This window comes from Pithys albifrons, chromosome Z (genome assembly GCF_047495875.1).
Source record: "Pithys albifrons albifrons isolate INPA30051 chromosome Z, PitAlb_v1, whole genome shotgun sequence".
Classification (NCBI taxonomy): Eukaryota; Metazoa; Chordata; class Aves; order Passeriformes; family Thamnophilidae; genus Pithys; species Pithys albifrons.
In genome coordinates, this window is record NC_092497.1 from 10219302 (window position 1) to 10238203 (window position 18902).

Genomic DNA, 18902 nt, shown 5'->3' on the forward strand with positions numbered 1-18902 from the left:
TTGGAAGGTTTTGGGGTGGAAGCGGGAAGAAAAACCAAACCAGAGGACCTGAAGTGCAACTCTCTGTCTAGGTGAGAAGGTTTTCCATTATCAAACAGTCCAGGTAGGAAGATGACATTATATATAAAATATAAAATTACTTTAGAGAAGAACAGTCAGCAATGTCTGTGCCCAACGAAACATATTCCCACCTGAGTCTGGGATAGACCCCAAGATTCCTCAGCTTCTCTGGGTCAGCAGGTCTGTGCCACAGCACAACACTTCTACCACACCAGCTGTTGGGCAGAAGCAGCGTCCTGCTGCTTGTGATTTCTCCTCCCTTAGCTCCAAAGGAGAAGCCTGCAGGGTGGTCTGGAGGCTTTCTTCGCTAATGAGCATTCATGCAGGCATGTCTTAAGGTGGAAAGTGGAGTTTTTATTTTAGCTACAATCCAGAACTTCATTTGTTAAAGTAATTTGACTTCTCCTTAGCAGTTGAGTTAAAATAGCTTCTCTATTTTCCTGTCTTAGTGATTGCATATCTGTAATTATACCCATATAGACAGTAACTTCAAAAACTATTTTTGTTTCCAAACCAATTTGAGTGTCTCCTGTTGCCATGAAGATATTCCTTACCCTCCATCTTTCATATGCAAATGAGCGATGTGATTATTCTGTGCAGAGAGAGAATTATCTGATTGGAGGACTTAAAAAATATCATGTCTGCACCGGAAGTTTTGAGTATGACTCTAATGTAACTTTACTAGCCTTGAAATTGCCTATCCATAAACATGAGATTTAGTGTAGGAGGTTTCTGGATTTTTTTTTCTCAGAGGGAAATTGCGTTGATGTATAAACCCAGAAAATATCTCTCTGCATTATGGTATTTGCAAAAGCAAAATGTGTTCTGTAGGAGCTGCCAGTTTCCTCATACTGGGCAAAATGTACAAGGGGTGAGGAGGGATGCAGTGGGGATGCTTCAAATGCAGGCAGTGGATGCATTCTAGGGGAAAGAGGGAAAAAAAATTTTGTTTTTCTGTATAATAAATGTAGATTTGCTTTCCTGTATGATAAACAGCAGCTCCAATTCTGTATTAAGATTATTTAAAATTCTTCAGTTAATAAGACAAGAACTGTAATTCCAAAAAGAGCTCTCAAAAGCATATGTTTTAATGCATGTGCAGTTACAGATGAAATTTTAGTTTAACTCGAGGTTTATTGAAAGAGATTAATTAACAGGTGTACATCCCAGAAAGGGGATGAGAAAACTCTCCACAAATGTTTTATCAACCTATGGCAAACCTTTACCCCAATTTCTGAAATAATTTTACAGACCTTATGGTAGAAATCTGGTCTATTAACTTTTGATCCTCTCCTTCTCTTTTTTTTTCTTCTTCACAGAAGGAGGTAGAGCAGAGCTCCAGGTTGTACATGTCGTCTCTTGTAACCAGCATCTCTTTCTGAAACCCCTGTGTTGCATGACTCGTCTCAGTGTAGCCAATTGCTCCCTCTGAGGCACTGAGGTTCAGTTTAGCATGTTATGGTTGTCAGAGGCTTTGTTTAACACTGTGTATGAGTTAAGAGTCTGTTCAGTGCGTATTACCTTGTACAAGGAGGACAGCATGAATGCTTGGAGTGATCTCCTCCCTTAGATGCTCTGCGTTGTGTGTGTGATGTTCACAGGCACCATGTTAGCAGAGTACAAGTTGTTTATCTTGTCTTTTCCAGTCTTCTTCTTTATGAATCTTGTTTAAACCAAGTATATCCTCATTTTTCTTCAGTTATATTATTTCCTTTCATCTCTGTCTGGTTCATACACTTAAACCAATTAAAGTCAAAAGTACCTCTATGGGTTATAAAACTGATGTTAAGCTAGACTGGATGCTGGAAAGTGTCCCAGCATCCAGGTAGCTACAGGCTTCACTTTGCTTTAAGCAGGGCCCTGTGCCCTGTGGGAATTGGAAGATTTTTGCCTTCATACCTGCAGTTATTGGCTCTCTACTCATAGACTTACTCTCATGAACTCTGTGTTTATTACGCTGAGGGCAACAGGTGACTCTTTCCTTCTAAGGAGATCTGCAGAATCATTTTGTTGAGTGCTGTGTGTTTTGTCAACAGTTATATTTGCAACTGTATCTCATACAGAGGTGTCACTGACTTTTGGGTCCTCAACTGTTTTATTTCCTTGAATCTGTGCTGTGTGGTATCAGTGCTTCTCCCCCTCCCTGAGTTGTATAAATGAGGCTAAATCGGCTTCACGGAGTACGTTGAACGTTCCAGGGCTTTTGGGTTTCCATGTAGGTGTCATCCATTGAGTTTCATTTGCATTTCCAAGCTTTATTGGCTCATGTATCAGCCGTTTTGTTTCATTCTTACTGGTAAAATACCTATCCATTATTGCTTTTTCAGGAATTCTGAGATAAATGAGGTCAAATATTTGTGTTAAGTTCTGTCGTCTTCTGGCTTCAGTACAAAACCACTGCAACCTCCTTTAAACTGCTCACCTGGCAGTTACAGAAGTGGTACTGGATGATACATCGGTGGAAGGAGTTTCCTTTGGGGCTCTTCAATACTTAATTAACTTGATGCTGTTGCAGAATACAGAATGAATTTAAAATAATCCCTTGACTTGTTGCAGATTTGAAATTCCATGTAAAATGTAGCATACCTGAGCCCAATGAAGACATTGAACCACAAGACTGACTTGTTTAATTTGGAAAATTTAGTTCAGTTTGTCTCTGTTAATGCCTCTGAGGAAATGCTCTAATTAGGCATGACCAGAAGTTTAATTCAGACAGTGAAATAGTTGCTCCTTGTTTTAGCCTGATTCAGGTTAACCTATATCTAAACTGAGGGGTTTGAAGTTTAATAATAAATCATGATAATTGAAAGCAAGTTAGGATGATTTTCAAAACAAAAAGTCATTTTTTTTAATCTTTTTAAATAAAGCAGCATAAAGCAGCTTTCCATGTTTTACATGTGTTTTTGTCTTAAGAGGATAAATATGATGGAAAATTACATTGGTAGGAAGCCTTTTATGTGGAGAGATGGATTTATGTGGAGGGCTGACAGATCTAGAGATATTATTCCATTTCCTTGTGCTGTTCCAGACTTGATTGTTTGGGCCTCTTTGTCCATTTTATGGACTTTTGCTTCTGCAAAAGTGTATAATTGTTCTAGCCATTAAGGCAAGTTCTTGTGTATAAGAGAATTGCAAATTTAAAAAGTTCAATTTTGTTAAATAACTTCTCAAATTACTTGTAAGCCTAGTTGCTGCTTTTCCTGAGAAAGCAAAACTCCTGTTAGTTTCATTTTTGGGCTTCACCAAACATTGCTTTCCCTGCCACTGAATGTTGTGCCTTAAATGATTATGTCTGATAACTTGTTTAATCCAGGGCCTTAAATCTATGCTGCTCTGTCACGGGCATTGTTTTGCTAACTGTTTTTGGGTAGATAAGAAACTTTAATTACTTGGAAAAGACCTTTCAGCAACTGATTACAGCATGCCTTACTGTGAGTGAGTATACCACAGTACTGGGGTAGCAAGCACTTCTCCAGCTGAAGGTATTTGTTGGACAGTAGATGTACAAATACCATCTACCAGAGTCAGAAGTAAAAACTCAAATAAAGATGTGATGGGCTGTTTCATTTACATGTTTGTTTCTCCATCATTTCAGTGCTCCTTTATATGCTTACTGGAGATGTGAAAAAATAATGTCAGATTCAGACTGCTCTGACTGCTTTCAAGGAAAGATCAAGTAATGGAATTGTGCAGAGTAGAGGCATAAGCCAGCACAACACCTTCTGTGACATACAGCATGTGGATGCCCAGGCGTTAAATGTGTGTACTTTCCCTTTGCCCTCCCTTTTGCTTTGGGAAGGCCAGTGCTAAAAGTTCTCACAGTTGTTCCAGTGTTCTTCTCACCTGCCTGTTGTTTGCACTGCTTGCCCAGGCTGTGAGCGAGTCAGGCTGCTGCTGTGGGCTGATTCAGCAGATCCATGCCTTTGGCAAGTCCCGGAGCAGCTACTGGAGCCCTGCTGTGTCCTGATCTGAGCACTGCCCCTCTGCAGCAAAACCATCTGAACAGCACTGCTATTTGCCTTCATTAAATGGGGAGATACAGGAAGAGTTCCTCCCCACAACAGTGGTGCAAAGTATGGATTACTTTGTTTAACTGGCACTCATGGAGGTGTGTGGACCCTGTTAACCCTCATGCCAGCTTTTGTAGCTAATGCAGCCTCTGGTTCCTTGACTGCACATGTCAGTGCAAGAAGGGGTTGCAGAGGAGTTAGTGACTTCCAGTGCTCTGCCATTGTGTGATATTGTGCCATTAACTCATCTATAAACCTCTTAATTTCCTTCATTAGAACTAGTTAGGTTTGGTTGCTTCTTTTGAAAGGCTGCTACAGAATTGTCATGGTGAGGCACCTTTGAATTTTCATCCTCCGTTTATGATTAGCTGCAGTTCTTCTCCCATTCTCCTGCCTATTGAACAAACACAGGAAAAGGCTCTTTTTGCTAGAGTAAGCAAGATGTTTTGTTCTCCTCCTATAGTATTATATTTACATCGTCAAACTGCTTTTGCCATTTTCCTTTGTGAATTCTTTTTACTTTGATAGAGACTAAAAAGATTCCATATGCCTTTCTGAAGGAGTCTTGCTCAAGTCTGTTGTCACATATTTTTCTCCACTGAGGATACCCTTTATGTAGTCAAGTTCACAGCAGGCTTTGAGGCTTTGACCTTGTCATTTGTTCCGTGTTTAATCCTCCACTGTTGCAGTCTTTACTGCTGTGAGTTCTTTCCACTGGACATATCTGTTCAGTATCAATAATACTCCTGTGTTTGTCTTTTCCAGATTTTCTCAGCAGATCCTGCTTACTCCCACTTGCTTCCTTACTGCGTTGTCCATGGCTGGCTCAGTTCTATTTACTTGTATATCCACCTTAAAGCTCCATCCTCCTAAGCTTTTCTGGCCTTGTTAATGGCACATGGCATTGCATCCAAAGTTTTTTATTGAAATGAAAGTTCAGCTTATCATTCATTTTATGGTATAAAGAAAAATAGTTGCTTTGTGAAACAAAACCAAATGTTTTCAGAATTGTTGTGTCTCTATTTTTTACTGTTCTCCAGTTGCCTCCATATTAATTCTTTTCCTTCATGTGTGCTCAGAAGCCTTTCAAGGCGTTGAAGCCAGTAATGATCCTACCTTAATCCACATCACTTGTCCTTCTCCCCCTCACCCCTTAACTGTGGGTACTGCATGGCCTCTTCTACAGTCTGAAGGCATCAGCCCCAGTTTGATGGATATCAAGCGCTGGTTCTCTTGGCATTTTTGCAGGGAGAAGTCTACCTGGAGCAAATTACCTCTTTCCTTTCAGTTGGTGGTAACTCCTGTTTCCACACAGCCATCACCTGCCTTGGCCCTGCATCAGTATTGTCACCTACTGAAAGCTCTTTTCGTTTGTACTGTTGTGCCCAGATGATTTTGAATCTTGACCCTAGAGATGCTCTTTCTCTTGTTTTCTTTTCATTTGCATGACTGAAAGACTTGGTAAAAGTAATTAAAGTAAATGAGCAAAAGTATAATTTATCTCGAACTCTTGACAGTTTTTACTTGGCACATCTCAAATCTGGGAGATGATGGAGGTTTGCTTCCTGATAACTATTTTGGTCCTCCCCACATCCACATTCATGAGTGTTTGTTGACTCATGGTTGCCCTTAGGAAATGGTTATTGCTCAGTGAGGTAACAGCTTTCCCTGAATTTTTTTTTCCCAAGGTGCTTAATGCTCCTGTGGTCTCCAGGCTGCAGTGAACAAGCCACTTTGTGGTCTGTTAATGTCAAGTATCAGTCACTTTTATTTAGTTGCTCAGGTAAAATGACAGAAAATTTGTTTGTAAAAAATAATTCCTTTTGCCAGTAAATGTTGCCACATTTCTGTTTGTCATTCTCTGTCATTCAGCTCAGCTGATCTAGTGTCAAACTCAGTCTGATAGAAAACCTTTGTCCATTTTAGTGTTGCTTTCTAGCCACAGCTCTTCCAAGTGTTCAAAAGCAAAGGTAGAGATGTCCTCCCCTGTGTGCTCAGAAAGATCTGGTTGCATTTGCTTCATGAAATCTTCTCTCTTGATGAACAGTTGGTTCAGATCCTTCCAGAGGAAATGCAGGGTTCAGGCTGAGGAGTTTTGGAAGCACATCTTGGAGCAGTGATGTGTAGAACATTATCTTTCCCACAAGAACCTGGAGCCTGGTGTGTTGCTTCAGCTCTGGGGAAATGTGCTCTGTGCTGGACTGTGGGTCTGAGTCTGCTCTGCAGGCCTATCTGATCATGTAGAAGTTCATTCCATTATGCATAATGTCATCTTGTTCACTCTGTTTAAACATAAAATAATAAAAATAAATGTAGTCTTTAAATCTGCCTGTCACAAATGCAAAGTTTGGACTTCTGCTTCTGTTCAAGTTGGAACCTCAAATAGAAAAGTGCTTTCCTTGGTTATTTCTGCTCTTCTTGGGAGATCTTGTTTGTCACCTGTGAGCAATCTGGGATTGTGCAGTTTACCCAAAGCATAGGATGAGGAAAATAACCCACAACACATCCCTAAAAGAAAGCTCTTTTATCTTTCATAAATTTAGATCTTACTTCTTGACTCATACTCCTTTACTTTGTTGATTCTAAGGTTATGAATTCCATGGATGGAAATATTTTGTTTTCCACTGTGGGCAAGTTGTAGCCTCTTTATATTCTTGGCAGATGTGATTATCAGAGATTGAAGTGCTGGCTATTAGCAGTGTGTCTTGCTTAGTCCTGTTTGAAACTAGCATTTCTTTCTAGGAGTGCAGGAAAATGTATGGCCTGTAGCTGCAAAGGAGGTTTCCATTTAGAGGTAACCATTGTCCCCTTATCCAGAACCTTTGTTTCCTCGAGGTACATTGCAAGTGTTTAAATAGTTATCACTTCTAATGAGTCCACTGAAGATTTTTGAAGAAACAAAACATCGCTCTATAAATACGATCCTAATACGAACATAAAAACATGATTTGAATCCATAAATATGAATTCTCACATTTACAGTCTGGTGTTTACCCTCATACCCTGTATGATTTCTGTTCACCTGTAGTCATCTTGCAAGTGGCGGCCCTTGTTTCACACCTGCTGGAAATGAAATGCTTTGATAAGAATGGGTGGAGCTGCAATGGGATCTCCCTCCTTAGGGGTCTGAAGAGTATTTGCATTTGAGCATGAGCAAAGCTCAGAAGTGTTCAAACAAAGGTTCATGTTGGTCTGTTGTGCATTTCATACAAGTGCTTTTAATTTATAACATCTTCATTTATGTCCACATTCAGATTAAGTGGTGACCTGTACTATCATCTCCAATAACTCATGTTGTTTTGATTTGGGAAAAACTGAAAAGCTGGTCTTTGAGACTGCCTTTTGAATGAGGAGGTGCACTGAACAGGCTCTTCAGGTTCCAGTCATCGGTGTTCAATGACATCGCATAGCCTGTCTGTGTCCGTATGACTTACCCTGGCATCTTGGTCATTGGAGGTGCTTGAATGAGCTTTTGTATGCATTTGTCTGCATGCAGTGTGGCCTGTTACTCTTTCCTCAGAACACAGTCTCAATACTTTTTCTGGTGTTTTTGGAAACTAACTTCGTATCCTTCTTTTCCCTTTCTCTAAGGGCCAAGATGTGGCGGATCCATCAAAACCACCCTGGCTCAAAGGAGGGTAAGTAGTCTTTTGAGACTTTGTTGACCTGTATGTATAATTACAGTGAGATCTACAGTTGATTCTAAGGAAAAACAGCATTTCTGATGCTTTTAATAAAGTAATCAAGTGGCCAGACCTCAGGTAGTGCCAGGCTGCTGCTGTATTTCAGTCTCCTCTTAAGCAGCTGGAGGTGGCTGTGGACCTCTTCAAGAACTGTAGTTAAGATTAAGGCTATAGTGGCAGTGTGTGATCTGCAATGTTTTGGTGGCAAGTACATATGGCAGCAGTATTAAATAATTGTTACTGAGCATCTCAGAGTGGTCTGGATTAACTCTTTTTTCTGGAATCAGTCACTGGTGGCACTAGGGAAGGAAAGAGCAGAGGGGGAAAGAGTAGCTCTGAAAAAGTGCTTTGTCTTTTGCTCTTAGAAGAAAAACATAGGTTTGGGGAAATCTTCTGTCTGCAATGATTTCTAGGGTCATTATAGCAGTCAAACTGCATTAACTCTAGAAATCATTGCAGTTTGTGTTTTTAAAGCAGAGATCATCATGCGTGTTTTGCATAGATGAAAGTGAGGGATGTTCACAATACGCTACAGGCAGCAAATGAAGCAGACAAATTCTGATTGTAATTTCAGCATGACACTCTGCATAATAGGTGCCAGCATGGTAGTTCCTTAGTATCCTCTGGGGAAAAAAAAGAAAGAGACAATAACAGGGTTTACAGGCTGCTAGGTTATGTGCCTGGTGCATGATGAGGATGATTTGCTTTGGTGGTGGGCACTCATTAGGAGCTGACAGTCAGTAGCAGCAGATTTGCCCTAAAATCTCAGCAAGAGGTTGGCTGGCTACACGGTTAAGTCGATTCTCATACTGCTGAAGGGAGCGTCCCTAATAAAACGTGAAGTTAAGTTGGAGGCTTCATTATGTGGTTTTCTGCTTCTCGAGTCATTGTTCTGCTATGTTGGTATTCCCACAAAGCATCACCTGCTGATGCCTGGAGCTGCCTAGCAACCCTCTGCTTTTCCAAGGAGCCCAGGACTTGGGTGAGCGGGCTGCTGGAGAGCTGACAATTTGCTGGAGCAGCAGACAGTGATTTATAGTAACTATAAGCATCTCCTTCTCTTGCTTCAACAAGGAGACAATGTACTGGATTTATTGGTTCATGCACACAAAATGATTTCCCAGCCTGAAAGATGAATGCACCTACCAGTCCTGAAATACTGAAAAATGTGTTTTGTCAGTTCAAGCCAATGTTTGCTGTAGTCTGTAATTTTTTTTATTTTCCATGCAAAATATAACAAAACTGTGTGGCTAATGTAGCTTTGACAAAAGTTTGTCATATTGACTGTATTCCCCATGCAACACATTTCCAGAGAAGATGGTTGTGGGTGGTAAGCTTTTAATTCCACCCTTAGCCACAGTGTGGCTTATTAACCTCAAAGTGTATTTTAGCATTTATGTTTGGAGTTGTTCTTTCAATATGAAGAGTAGTCATGTCCTTTGAAGGAAATAGTCGTCTTCTGTCATTGCAAACCACATTTGCTTGTTTAAATTTTCAAGATTCAAAGGAAGCTTTTATGTTATAAAACTTGTATTAAAAGATGAATACATCCTTCAAGATACTTTCACATTTAGAATAATGCAACAGTAGCTCCCTGCTTGTAATCACTGGCTTTGGAGACATCATTTCAAAAAAGGTATGGTTTGTAAAATGGATAAGTCTTTGGGTGTAATATCTATTTATTTTATTTATTAGTGCAAATCTTCTCATACAGAAATGCTATTCACGCCTCAATACAGCTCTCCATAATAATACTATAAATATTACATTCACTGTAGTGGAGAGTTACCCTACTACACATAAAGCTACATATTTGAGACACTGTCAGTTCTCTCTGTGCAAACACTGTAATTTTATTAAGCAAGCTAGCAATTGTGCTTGAATAAAAAGACTGAGATAGCTGAAAGCTTTGAAAATTAAAAATTGTTGCTGAATTTATTTATTTATATTAACAAGCTAAAAGCAGGTCGTCTGAGTGTATAACTGTCTGGGTTCCGGGATGCCTCTCTTCAGTGACAAATACAAGCACATTTCAAACATTTTTGTTGTTATGGCTTACGACTGGTTCTCTCATAAACCTCAATCAATCAAAAGTATTTTGCAAGAAAGCAAGTTGTAACTAGACATGTTTCTCAAGCACAGTAATTTGTATAGGCTCATCTGGAACTTATAAAACATGCAGTTTTAATGCTATTTCTCTTCTGGGAAATGTCGGAATATCAGAGTTTCCTTTTAAATGAATTAGAAAAAAATAAGTCATTGAAAATCATGTAGAAAAGAAGTGTAAAATCCTGACTGTGCATTGGACTGTTAGCAGGAGCATTGGCTCTGGATTATTGCTTGTGATGATTTTGTTGCATCTTTTCAACTTAGAGACTCTACTGTTCTATTTTGTATAGGCTTTCATACTTCAAGTAATTTGACACAAATCTTTGACCTAACCTCATCAATAAGCTGTGTTGGGGCTTAAGTAATTGTGGGATTCTTAGCATTATCTCAGTAATCTTCCATGACAACCTATTTTGCCCCAAAACAGTATCACTAGTATTGGACAGGGATTGTAACATGAGGGCAGCAGACAAAATTCCATGTTTAATCCCAGTAAGTCTGGCAGTAATATTTCTGAAAATATAAACACTCTACGCAAATATTTCTTATTTCTTGATGTAGGTGTGATTTTTCTATAATAAATCAGAAGGGATTATTGCAGTGTAACTTGCACAAAAAGTTTTTCTCTAATTCTCTCTTGGAAATGAGAACAGCCTCTAGTAAAACCAGACTGTCTCCTCACTGTGAGGATTTCCAGTGTTGGGAAACCTGTTCTAATCCTTGGCCAAATATTCCAGCAGTTTGAATTAACAGCTGTAAATCTCCACCTTTCTCTTGTCCGAGTTTGCCTTGCATTCCCAGTGGCTGCAGGTGCTGTGTCAGGAGTACAGAGGGGCTGTGCTGCCGTGCCAATGTGACTCCTCCTGCATGTGGAGCTGGCACAGTTGCTGCAGCCACACATGACTGCTCACCTTCCCACCAGCCTCTTTCAGCCGGCAGAAGCTGCCAGCTCAGCCCTGGCTCAGACCTGTCACCTTTCCATGCCCCATCGAGAGTCAGTTGTACTATCCAATTGCATCACATGTTTCTGTAATAATGGAGTGCTGTCCTCTTTGATACAGCTGTGTGCTAGGCTGTCGTGACATCCTTGTCCATCCATCCTTGAGTGTGGCCTACTGTTATGTAGGTTTGATCACCCTAGATGTTTTTTTTTTTAACTTTTGTCTGTATTTAAGTGGGCTTGAGTAGGTCCTGCTTTCTTAGAGGTGCAGGTTGCCTCTTGTCACTTATCAGCCTCCCCATTTTCCTGACATGTGTAAATTTAAAGTGGCAGTTTGATTTCCTAGATTGTTAGAAAGGGTAGCTCTATGTGTGGTTTTTATTGCAGTAAGAATAGTTTGTCCCATACTCCTTTTTGGTGTAGTTATGATGTCCTACAGCATTGTGGCTGGTTCAGGTGTACCAAATCAGCAAAATAAGCAAATTGAATGTGCAATCCAATTTATCATAGGAATGCTGAAAGGTGGGAGCCAGTGTGGTACAGGATGAAAATGAATAGGTAAGGATGGAGAAGCAGAGGGTTCCTTTACAGTCCACGTAGTCAAGAAAAAGGCCTCAGAAACCATATTTTTAATGTTAGCAAGGCATGAGAGCAGCGTGAAGATGGGGAAGGTGAGAGACAGTGAGAAGGATTGTGGGTTTTGCCTGGTGGGCAGGGTGTTCATTTCATGGAGTCACAGGAAGCATGTGCTCAGTTCTAACCTTAGCAAAAAGCAGTGTCTGAAGTCCTCACAGATGGATGCATTTACTGAGTGCCTTTAAGCTGAATTAAGAGACCTGCTTCAAATACAGGGTTATATCCATGTGGTGTTACCAGTGAACGGCATGTTCCACATATAACTACCCAGGCTGATCTGGTTGTGAGGGAAGCAGTTTATGGTGTTGTATTTCATCAGGTTGTAACTATTGCTGGGGTAATGGCTTCTTTGTTCCATTGCCACTTCCACCAGCAAATGGTAGCTCTTGTGTGTACAGGTGTGCATGGCTTGAAATGCTGAGAACTACAAATAGTCTTTTTTATAAAAAGAAAAATAATCCCCTTTCTCCTCAGATGTCAGGTTTTTCCTAATAGTTATATGGACCTCAAGGGCCAGGATTAAGTATGTTCTAGCCTCAAATCAGAAGATGGGTAGCAGCATCCTGCCCCCAGGGCTGATCCTCTTTGACATGCTCCCTCCTAACCACCAACACCAGGCAGGATTGTCTGGATTGTTGCATGTGAATAAGATAAACACTGAATTGTTTTTAGCATTAACTTTACATGTTTTTTTAATTATAATCCTATGACTGATTTTGCTTCCTCCAGTAAAGATCCCCCTCTTCACCCCTCCCAAACGTGAATTAACTATTTTTTTTCCCTCCTGAATTCCCAGGCCTGCAGGTGGTCTCTATGGCATTGATAGCATGCCTGACCTACGCAAAAAAAAGCCAATTCCACTTGTCAGTGATCTGGTAAGAGATTTGTTTGTTCCTCGTATGTCACACAGCCATTAGTGCAGCTGGCTTTACTTTCTCAATATGTGACAATAGTCTTTGTCAATTCAAGAAGCTGAAGGTTTCCCATTTTGTTAAATTAATTCGCATACTAGAAGGTTAGGACTTGTACTTGAAAAAATCGCAGTGACAATGAGCTACAGTTTTGTAGACAGTTTGATTAATTTGACAGAATTAATGTATTTTTCATGTTATTTTTCCTTGTATTCTACACAAAATACTTGATTAGTTTTAGGTCTGCATTATTTTTAAACATGTTTCTAAAATCACATAACTTAGGGAAGGTTATAATGTCCATGTGAGGTTTGGCAACTCACCAGAAGGTTGGAATTTCAGAGGATGGATAAATGAGCATATGTGCTTGGATTTTAAAAGCTATTTGCAATATTGCCAGTAGGCTTCTGCACTGAGGAAGCAGGAGAACCAAACAAGTAATGAGGACAAGTTTCATATGCTAGTATGATATGGTGAAATAAGGCTTCTGCAGGACAAATGGTTTTCTGTTGGCTGTATTCAGTACACGTAGGGATTTCATGCTTGGGAGAAATGCTGTAACAGCTGAAAGACCAAAGTTTCCATATCCTGTAACTCATGTGAGAAGATGCATGCAATTTTCTCTGCCAGCTTATGCATGGAAAGCTTACTATGACTCTAGCTAACTGCTTGTATCTTAAATCTTTGCAATAATGGCATTAACCTGTGTTACTTCCCTTGAATGCTTTCATTCTCTCTCTTCACAGGCTATGGTAAGTGAAGCTAAAGACTATCTATCAAGTCTTCACAAAAAAAAATTGTTTTACCCTATTTTCCCTCCACTTTTTTGCTTTTTGTTTTGAACCTGCAGTATTGCTGTGCATGTGTATCCAGGACTCTGTCTTGCTCCATCACTGGGGGAATGAACTTTCTCAGTCTCTCTTCAAACAGCAAAAAGCAGAGCATAAATGGAGGCTTCTAATAGATAATTTCAAAGCAAATGCTACAACCTTTAATTTCTTTCTCTGCCTTCATCTAACTGGAGTGGCTTGCTGAAAAAATCCTGTATATGTCACTGTGAAGTGCTGCAAAGGCACTGCCCTGTGCTGTCCACAGCTGCAAAACAGCACTGGGGGATGTGAAAGGCAGTTCTTTGAGGGGAAAATCCTATTCATTGTATTCAGTGATGGCCAATGAATGTGATACACCAGCACATTTAAAACTCTGCTCCCAACCCACTCCCATTTATTTATCCTGAATATTTGTAACGCTTTTACTGTCTTATTTGGGGGTTTTATTGTTTGTTGTAAAACTGATGAAATAATCTTCTTTTGGATATGAAGGAAATTAGATACAAAAAAGTAAGTCCCCTGTACTGACCTTAAGTGATAGAAGAGTTATTGTTGCTACTAGAACAGAGAAGTGAAGATGGAAACCCAGATTTCATTCACAGTTCTTACCACAGAAACAAAAATTTAGTAGAGTGGGACTGGTTGTGGGCAGATGTAAACAAGATGCAAACCTTTCAGAATATACATTTGACTCTTGTGAGATGTGACCTGTCATTTAAGAAACCGACTTGAATGCAATAGACTGCTGGTTTGGTATCTGGCATGACAGAGTCCCCTTGCTCACATCTCTGGGTGTGTAATGCCATTGCATTTTTGCATTTTTAAACATTGGTGGTGAATAACAAACTTTCTTCCTTCTTAGTCACTGGTTCAGTCCCGGAAAGCCGGAATTACCTCAGCAATGGCCACTAGAACATCTCTCAAAGATGAAGAACTGGTAAGTGGGAGGGTTGCTTGGCTTCTGTTAACTTTTAGTAAGCAAATTAAAGGGATTTGGCTCTCTGGGATGCACAGCTATCTAGAAATATAGATACAAAGCTTCCTGTATTGTTTGTTTAAAGAAACTCTACATGCCAAAAATAATATTAAATTTATCAATATAATCCTGAAAAACACAGAATCACAGAATATATTGAGTCACAAGGGACCCATCAGGATCATCAAGTCCAACTCCTGGCCCTGCACAGGATACCCCAACAGTCACACCACATGCTTGGGAACGTTGTGCAAACACTTCTCAACTTCAGTAATCTCATTTTCTTCTGTGCTGTCCACCATGAGGGACAGTGTGTGAAACTTGCTTTACGCAAGATATTCCTCATCTGTGAACCTTAATTCTTGTGTTTTACCTCTTCCACTTTTTTAAATGCCTGGAAAAAGATTTTTGGAAGTGCAAAGGTGTCTGTCTTCTGACCACCTCTTGTAAAAGTTTGATTAATTTGTCTACCTCATATGTGTACAGTTATTGCATTGCTCAGTCACCTTGCTGGATGTGGGTTTATGTGTTCTCTTGCCTTTCAGAAATCTCATGTCTATAAGAAGACCTTGCAAGCCTTAATTTACCCCATCTCCTGTACAACCCCACACAACTTTGAAGTGTGGACAGCCACAACTCCTACCTACTGCTATGAATGTGAGGGGCTGCTGTGGGGTATTGCACGGCAGGGAATGCGCTGCGGGGAATGTGGAGTCAAGTGCCATGAGAAGTGCCAAGACTTGCTCAACGCTGACTGCTTACAGAGTGAGTGGTGGACAGGGGAGTGTTGCTGTTCCAAAAGTGTTGTCAGAGCTTTCCTAAATGTACTGGTGATACCTCAGGGATCGGTAAAACTCCAGTTATTAAAGTGATTGTGTATTTTCTGGAGAGGTTCCATTGTAAGCCTCTCTTCATCACCCTGTGGACACAACTCCACTGGTGCCTAATTTTGCGGCATTGTGCTTAATGTGCTTTAAAAGAAGGTTTAATTCTTGACTCTTTCATGTCTAGTTGTTGTTTTGGTTTGTTTGTTTTGCTTACTCTCCTTTTTTGTCAGCTCAGGGGCATGTTTGAAGAGAGGAAGTGGGCTGAGTCAGTAGGGTGTGAGGCTGAATGTTCTGACATTTGTTCTGTCCCCCCTGCCCTGGTATCCCAGTCAGGTTGCTTGTTCCAGCCATCAGCCTGCGTCACTGTTCTAAGTAAGCTCTTCAAAGCAGCACTGGGTTACTGCTTAGGGGATAGAGCCCATGACTAAGCCTGGATTCAGCACTTAAAGGCTAGATTGGGAAGGTGTTTTGTCTTTTCAGCAATAGATCCTCATGGCTGAATTACTTTGGAGACTTGGGGCCGAGTCAGAAGAGATGGTGGGTCAGATACAAAGGTCTTGTCTGGGTGTATAGGCAGTATTTCACCTTTTCACCAGCATTCTGGTGTATTTTGTTGGATTTTTTTTTATTTCTGCTGTGTAAAAAAGATAAGTCATCTCTTTAAGGACTCTGTGACTTTGAGGAATAAATGAGACCTTACACAGACAATGGAGAAGTTTGAAAGAAATTGGATGAAAGAAAAAAAGAGAAAAGTCTTCATTTAGTCATCCGCCTTGGTCCCGTTATTTTTGTTTGCTTGTAAAACTGTTTCTTAATTTGGTCTCAAATTTATATTCCTGCTTGAGAGCAAAATATCTTGGTCTAAATGGAATAGAAATTTCTGCCATATGTGTTAAATCTTGAGTAGGAAGGTGGGGCTGTTTCTGTTCACTCCTGCTTTTCTTGTCATTGCAGCTTGACGGACTAAGTCTAAGGAATCAGAAAAGTTTCTGAAGTATAAACAGACTTATTGCAAATGCCTGTGAGTGATTATAGGAATGTAAAAGTCAAATCTGGTATCTGCCTCAGGCTGTAGTTGTTTGGGAAAGCCAGGCTCGATGATTCAGCAGGGCATACCAGTGGATCATAGGTCACTGTTTTTTCTTATGGCCTTTCTTAGCACCCCAAAAGGATGTTGTTTATAGTTGTGTTTTTGATGCATGTAGAGTCATAATTATGACTAGGGATATTTGCAGTGACCTATTTTTAAGACATATCTGATAATGACAGAACTACTCTGTCCTTCAGGTGCTTAGTATTTCTAGATTTGTCTTCGAGGGTTGCAGGAGAGTTTATAGCATTAGAACTGTTGCATCATTGGCACCTTGGCTTGTTGCAACTTTTTTGTGACTAAGCAAAGAGCTGGGGTGGTGAATTTGGTCCAGGAGAATGTAATTTGGGCATAACTCAGTTTTCTGACATGATCTGATGCAGGGTGTTTTAACCATAGACTCGATTGGGTTAGAAAAGACCTCCGAGACCATCAAGTCCAACCCTTGGTCCAACTCTAGTCCATTTACTAGATCATGGCACTCAGCGCCACGCCCAATCTGTGTTTAAAAATCTCCAGGGATGGTGAATCCACCACCTCTCTGGGCAGCCAATTCCAATGCCTGATTACACTCTATGGAAAGAATTTTTTTCTGATATCCAACTTACATTTCCCCTGGCAGAGCTCGAGCCCGTGCCCCCTTGTCGTATTACTGACTGCCTGGGAGAAGAGACAACCCCCACCTGGATAGAACTTCCCTCTAGAAAGTTATAGACAGTGATGAGGTCATCTCTAAGCCTCTTCTTCTCCAGCATAATCAACCCCAGCTCCCTCAGCTCCTGCCCATAGGACTTGTGCTCCAGTCCCTTTACCAGCCTTGTTGCTCTTCTCTGGACCTGCTCCAGCACCTCAATATCTTTCCTGAACTGAGGGGCCCAGAACTGAACACAGTACTCAAGGTGTGGCCTCCCCAAGGCAGAGTACAGGGGAAGGATCACTTCCCTGGTCCTGCTGGCCACGCTACTTTTGATACAGGCCAGGATCCCATTGGCCTTCTTGGCCACCTGGGCACACTGTTGGCTCATGTTGAGCTTCCTGTCAATTAGTACTCCAAGGTCCCTTTCTGCCTGGCTGCTCTCCAGCCACTCTGTGCCCAACCTGGAGCGCTGCGTGGGGTTGTTGTGGCCAAAGTACAGGACCTGGCACTTGGCCTTATTGAACTTCATCCCATTGGAATCAGCCCATCTCTCAAGTCTATCCAGATCCCTCTGCAGAGCCCTCCTGCCTTCCAGCAGGTCGACACTCCCTCCCAACTTGGTGTCATCAGCAAATTTGCTGATGATGGTCTCAATCCCCTCATCTAAATCATCACTAAAGATGTTAAATAGGACTGGACCCAACACAGACCCCTGGGGAACACCACTAGTGACCAGCTGCCAGCTGGATGCAGCTCCATTCCCCAGCACTCTCTGGGCCCGGCTCTCCAGCCAGCACCTAACCCAGCAGAGGGTACACTTGTCCAAGCCATGGGCTGCCAGCTTTTCCAAGAATATATTATGGGAGACAGTGTCAAAGACCTTCCTGAAGTCTAGATAGACACATCCACAGCCTTCCCCTCATCCACCAGGTGGTTCACCTGATCGTAAAAGGAGATCAGGTTGGTCAGACAGGACCTGCTCATCCTATACCCACGTTGCAAGGGAATTGTGTTATCTCAGTATAGGGAGAATGCAACGGAGGACAGAGGAAAATTAGGTTTGCACCAAAGCGGCAGCAAAGAAACAGGCTCTGTTGAACAGAGCAGTGATCATGAAGTTGAAAACAACAGGGGGAAAAAAACACCCAAATTTAAGAATTAGTAATGTTTCAAAAAATAGCCATAGTAGGTCTGTCCTGCTAGAATGTTTCTGAAGGAATGTTATGGAGCCCAAGGAAGAGGTGTAGGTGCAAGATGTGCATGTGGGGCACCTGCTATGACTCTGGCTTACTCTTACAGCCTACAGATGTCCACTGCTTAAAGCCTTTCTTAGCAGTAGATGCTGTTTCATAGCTGGCAGTAATGGCTTTGTGAATTGGTTTAATCCTGGTTTGAACGTGTTTATGCTTGCACAATGTTGGGGAAGAGGGAGATAAGCATGCAGGAGAAAGATGATCTGTTTAACTTTCTGTTTACAAAATCAAAAATGGGCAAAAAGGTGGAACCAGAAGACAACTTCAGTGATGCAGATGCCTTGAGAACAGGGAGTCTCTGGAACAGCTTCTGAAGAATAACTGTAGGGGAGGGTTTTCTAATCTGCAGTTGTAATTACAAAAGCTTGTGCAGTGGACTGTGGGATGTCTGCATTTTTCCATGGAATGGAAGAAACAGTTGGAAATTACGGTACTTTTCATACTTGGCAAAACTTTAGGAACTTGTTATTTTATTCAGAGGGTTGCAGATGTTTTCACATCTTCTTTCAAAATATAAACTCGAGATACTTCATCATGCAGAGTTATAGAAACAGTGAGGAAACAACTGAGAATACACTGGGCTTAAAGTGTGTAAAGCATGTGGAAAGGTAAACCCCAACCATGCAAGAATTTTATTTACTGAATTATATCTGTCCATCATCAAAACAAGGAAAATACAGAGCCTGTGAACCAGGGTCTGCAGGGTTACCCACTGTGAGTGTAAAGGGTATCATTAGCTGGGACAGAGATGTAAAGGAAACTGAAGATGGTAATTGTGTAACTAAAAGACAAGGTAGAGGTTAGTGTTACAGCTGAAAAAAATGGCGGAGTCAATATGTAAATGTGCTTCTGGAATGGAAAAATAATTGTTATCAACACTAGAAGTCTCTTTAAAGGTGTTTTGAGGCAACTGTCTTCTTTGCTTTGGCATGTTTATGCT

The 18902-nt window shown here is 41.0% G+C and overlaps 1 protein-coding gene across 3 annotated transcripts in view; it reads left to right on the forward strand.

Annotated features, from left to right (window-relative positions):
* Nucleotides 1-18902, forward strand: part of LOC139685107 (protein unc-13 homolog B-like) — a 112225-nt gene that overhangs the window by 14986 nt on the left and 78337 nt on the right. For 2 of the 3 annotated variants that reach the window (XM_071581719.1, XM_071581721.1), the window contains exons 3-7: nt 1380-1402; nt 7662-7708; nt 12235-12313; nt 14042-14116; nt 14701-14920. In XM_071581719.1, coding sequence (XP_071437820.1) covers nt 1380-1402; nt 7662-7708; nt 12235-12313; nt 14042-14116; nt 14701-14920 — 444 coding nt within the window. The remainder of the gene's footprint in view (nt 1-1379; nt 1403-7661; nt 7709-12234; nt 12314-14041; nt 14117-14700; nt 14921-18902) is intronic. The other variant, XM_071581720.1, reaches the window with a different exon arrangement.